The sequence below is a fragment of the Penaeus chinensis genome, chromosome 16 (assembly GCF_019202785.1).
Source record: "Penaeus chinensis breed Huanghai No. 1 chromosome 16, ASM1920278v2, whole genome shotgun sequence".
Classification (NCBI taxonomy): domain Eukaryota; kingdom Metazoa; phylum Arthropoda; class Malacostraca; order Decapoda; family Penaeidae; genus Penaeus; species Penaeus chinensis.
Window position 1 is genome coordinate 8,095,906 of NC_061834.1, and position 4,926 is coordinate 8,100,831.

Genomic DNA, 4,926 nt, shown 5'->3' on the forward strand with positions numbered 1-4,926 from the left:
GTCTGAGTGGGGGGGGGGGGGGGGGTGGGGCGGGGGGGGTGGGTCGGGTGTCGCTGTGTATGTGTGGTGTGTGAGTGTGTCGTGTGGTGTAGTTGTACGTGTGGTCTTGTGTGTGTGTGTGTGTGTGTGGTGTGTGGGTGTGATGTGTGTGGTGGCTGAGAGAGTGTGGTCTGAGGGGTCGAGCTGGTGTGTGGGTGATGGGTGGGGGTGTGAGTTGGTCGTGCTGGTCCTGGTCGGGTACTGGTCCCACTGGTGTCTGTTGGCTGGTCCACCTGGGCTGTGACGGTGCTGTGACGGTGGTGGGGGTGCGCTGGGTGGCTGCTGGCTTGGTGTGGTCAGGTTGGGCTGGGGGGGGGGGGGGGCGCGTGCAGACTAGCAGGGATGGTGCATGGTGGTCGGGTGGCGCGTGGTGGTGGTGCGAGGGTGGTGGCCAGGTAGATGGCGGCAGTATGGTGGATGGAGGAGGTGAGCGTGGGTGGTGACTGGTGCGGTTGGTGACGGGTGCATGGTGGTGCTGGTGGTACGGGGCGGTACTCTTGAATGAAGGAGGTGGAGCTCTAGCGAGGAGCTTGTGCGCGTGCATGGTGGGGGGGGCGGGGGAGACTGTGACTGGTGGAGGGGTGATGGAGATGGTGGCCTTGCCAGCAGGAGGGACGTGTGTTGGGGCGCGCCGACATGGTGGGACGATTGTTCGAGTAGGTGGTCGATGGGTAGTAGGTCGGATGCTGCTTGGTCTGTGGGACCGCAGGCTGTTGGACGCCAGCACTCTGGGACGGATGGGATGTGAGGTCCTGCTGTGTTGGTTGGCTGGTGCCTCTCGGGCACTGGTGCCGGTTTCTGCACTGAGGGTGGGACATGCAGCAAATAATACATATAAACCCTCTAATGTGGTGTAGATGTTCTCTAAGGAGCACTATGGTTTGTATTTATTAATTTTGTGTTTTGCTATTCATAATTATATAAATTTTGTTGTAGGTAGTTAGTGAGAGAGTTGGATTGAGTAGTTTTGAAGCGGGGGGATTGTTTTGTGTTAGTTTATAGAGTTTTAATAACGTGAGTGAGTTTATGAGGTGTAGTGTTGTGATAACTATGGGCGTGCTGCTTATTCAATATTGAATAAGTACGGGAAATAAGGGGGTGGGGCGGGATTCGATCTACTCTATTATTTTATTGGTCCTAACCGTGGTGAAAAGATATTTGGGCAATGCGCGCTCAGCAAGTACGCACGTCGGTACTCGTTCGCGTATACGATAAGCCTCTGGGGCTTCCCGCCCGCGCCCTGGGCCCCGACGAAGCTCCTTCCCTGCGTCCCTGGCCAGTCCCGTAAATCCCCCCGCGGCCCCCTCCGCGTCAGCACCCGCCCTCACCCGCCCACGAGTCCACCCCGGCTTCGTGCCCGTGGCGACCCGGGCGTGCGTGCACTCGGGCGTCTCCCCTACGCCCGACCCGCTTCCCCACGGGTCCTTCCCGGACCTCCGGCGACTCCTGCTTTACGTCGCTCCCGGTCGGAGCTGTTCCCTCTGCTCCTCTTCTTTTCTGGTTTCTTCGTAGCTTTCGGTGTGTCTTCCCGGTGGTGCCCTTTGTGCTTACGGTGTGACGCTCGTCGCTCTTGTTTCGTTCTCTCTCTCTCTATCTCTCTCTTCTCTCTCTCTCTCTCTCTCTCTGTCTCTGCTCTCTCTCTCTCTCCCCTCTCTCTCTCTCTCGCTCTGTCTTCTAATCGCTCTCTCTTCTGTCTCACTCAACTCACTTCACTCACTCTCTCTCTCACGTTCTCACTCTGTCACTCTCTTACTCGCTCCCCTCACTCCACTCCACCAGACGAGAGAGAGAAGGAGAGGAGAGAGCGAGAGAGGATGAGGCTAGAAGCAGAGAGAGAGAGCCCAAGAGTCAACGAGAGGAGAGAGAGAGATGGACAGGACCGTTCAAAGAGAAGAGAGAGGAGAAAAATAGAGAGAGAGGAGAGAGAGAGAGAGTAGAGTGAGATTGACAGACATATATATATTATATATATATATTATATAGAGAGAGCAGAGAGTGATGAGAGGAGAGGAGAGGAGAGAGGAGGGGGAGACGATGGAGAGAGAGATCGAGGAGAGAGAGATGCAGAGGAGAGGATTCGGAGAGAGAGACCGGAGAGAGAGAGCGAGAGAGGAGAGAGGATGAGGAAGATGGAGAGCGAGAGATTGACAGACAGACCATACAATAGAGTGAGAAAGAGGAGGAGAGAGAGAGATGGATCTCAGTCATACACAAAGAGAGAGAGAGGAGGGAGAATGAGAGAGAGAGACAGAGGAGAGGAGAGTGAGAGAGACGAGCAGAGAGAGAGAGAGCTTTGACCAGACATATAAGAGAGAGAGAGAGAGAGAGAAGGAGGAGAGGAGAGAGATCTGAGAGGAGAGTCGAGAGAGAGACGAGAGAGTGAGGAGTAGAGAGACGAGAGTGAGAGGGGAGTGAGAGGAAGAAAAGAGAGAGAGGGGGGATACTCATACCCACCTTTCAGATGGGGGAAATACCATATCAATAAAGATTGGCTCCGCGACATTTCTACGCTTTAAAGCTACATACTGATAGGAATTTAATTTTTACTCGAAACGTCTCGTGTTTAAAGTCTCCTTTCTTAATGTGGCAGTTACACATTCACTCTTTTACCCTGAGCGGTCGCACGTCTTATTGTTGTTTATGCAGCGTTGATACAATGCCTCTGGAAGCCCCGGGGAGGATACCATACGGCGTAGTAATCAAAAAACCACACAATGTACTGGAGGATCAATACACTGTACACATTGGCATAATCAGCTACGAAATCGGGCTAAGAAACACAGTCCGTTGTCTTGTCTGTCTGTCTCCTCGTCGGCTGGGGGGTCTCCCTTAGTTTCCCCTGTCTCCTCTCCCCGATGCCTCCCCCTCATCTGCCCCAGACCCCCCTCAAGTTCCCCCCATCGGTCATTCACCTGCTACTAAACGAATAATGCTCCGTTTCTTTTCTAAATGCTGAAGAACTGGATCACTTCTTGTCTATCTATGGCTCCAGACTTTCTTTCTTTTTTTTCTTTTCTTTTTTCGTCTCGGCAGAAAGGGAGTCTTGGATCAGTGGGGGATTTGTTTACATGGAGGTTTATGCAAACAGCGATATGCCTATCTCACTCCTTTGTCGGGCGTGTCATATGTGGTGTGTTACTGTGTTGCATAGTGTTGCATAGGGTTATCATCATCATCATGAGCATCATCACCTTTATCCATGTCATCATTCTTACGACCATTACTATCCTTCGTCTTCACATCTATCATTCTCTAACTCCAATCTTCTTCATATAAATCCGTCATCTGCTCATATTCATTTTCATCATCCTAGCTGTCTTCGTCGTGGGGAGCTTCATTCATTCACTCTACCATCTTTATCGTCTTCATCATCACCACCCCTATCATTTTCATCATCTTTACCAAAATCGCCTCACCTGTGCATCTTCTATAACAGTAGTCATTAGTACTAGAACTAGCAGTCAAATCGCAGTATTTTTTCCAACTTATGCGGTTGAAACACGGGTATCACACCTCAACACCATTATTATCATTAACCAATTATGATTAATGTAATTGTTGTGTTTCAATGTTTCACTGTTTTTACGTAAAAGAAGATTAATAATCGGGAAGAAATGTAGATAAATCTGTACACGATTTCTATAACTTCTCCAATAATCTTTTATTACATCTGTCTCTGCCTTACCTTCCTCATCTCGGCTCAATTTTCGCCTTTTTTCTGTATTTCGGTGCGGTTTGCCCTTGTTATGTATTCTATATGTTTGGTCGTCTCTGTTCTCGCAATCTGTCTTCATATTTCATGCTGATGAGAGCTCACCTCCTCTTATTTATCTACTAATGTCTATCTCTTCTATGTTAGTTTTCTCTTTCTCTCTTTCTCTTTCTCTTTCTTTTTCTCTCTAATTATCATTATCAGTATTATTATTATCTTTATTATCATTCTATTATCAGGTATCAATTTTATCACGCTTTTTCATCAGTTTACCTAATTACTGATTATTATCGACTATTATCATGTTTTTTTATTAGTTTCATTGTTATCACACTATTATTTGTATTTCATCTTTATTCACTGTCATCATTTTCGTTATTGTTGATTGTTATTACTTATTGTTGTTTCTTGTTTTTTTTCTATTATTTGTATGTTTACGTCATCATTGTTTTTTTATTCAATCCATCATTATTGACTTTTCTCTCTTTCAGCTATTACATTATCTCGTTAATCATTATTATCATTATCAATTCACTGTATATATTGTCCTTCTTGAAATTGTTATTTCACACCTTGTATCATTTTTTAATATATGCTGAAAATAAACGGTTGTCATAGCTTAGATATAAGACTTCTCAGACGTCGGCACAGCGTACCGTAAAAAATGGAAATTTACATATTATACTTTTTAGTTTGTGTTTCTTATGTGTGATATTCTCCTTTATTTCACCATTTATGATTTGAGTCTTCGCGTTCACTTAAAATGTTCTAACGTTAATACTAGAAAATTTATTTTTTCGGATTCTCGCTCATTAAAAACAAGAAAAAAAATTTTTTATGTAAAGAGCCACTTTTGCCCCTTTATTAAAAATTATTACCATCCATTCGATTTTTATCAATTAATTCATTGACAGAATGAATTTTTCTGTCATCTAAACAGGTGCCTCCGCGTCTCTCTCGGCGCGTCTGCGAGTAATGAGATGGTGATAAGCATACTGATTCTTTCTCTGAAAAAATTAGCGCGCGCTCTCCTCTTTATAATTAACTCTCATCAGCAATTTGTCTGAACAGTGTATCATGAGTTTTCCGCGCGCTAAGTCACGGTTCCCATGCCTCGTATGGTAACATCACGCGTATACCAGTTCATCCTCGCGAGTCACAGGGAGACGGCGTCA

General features: G+C 46.4%; 1 protein-coding gene across 1 annotated transcript in view; it reads right to left on the bottom strand.

The window, feature by feature from the left end:
- LOC125033221 (protein TRACHEARY ELEMENT DIFFERENTIATION-RELATED 7A-like) overlaps nucleotides 1-3,482 on the bottom strand; it is a 7,438-nt gene extending 3,956 nt beyond the window's left edge. The window contains exons 1-2 of the mRNA XM_047624604.1: nucleotides 3,456-3,482; nucleotides 225-913 (exon numbers count right to left, since the gene is read on the bottom strand). Coding sequence (XP_047480560.1) covers nucleotides 225-913; nucleotides 3,456-3,482 — 716 coding nt within the window. The remainder of the gene's footprint in view (nucleotides 1-224; nucleotides 914-3,455) is intronic.
- Between the last annotated feature and the right edge of the window lie 1,444 nt (nucleotides 3,483-4,926).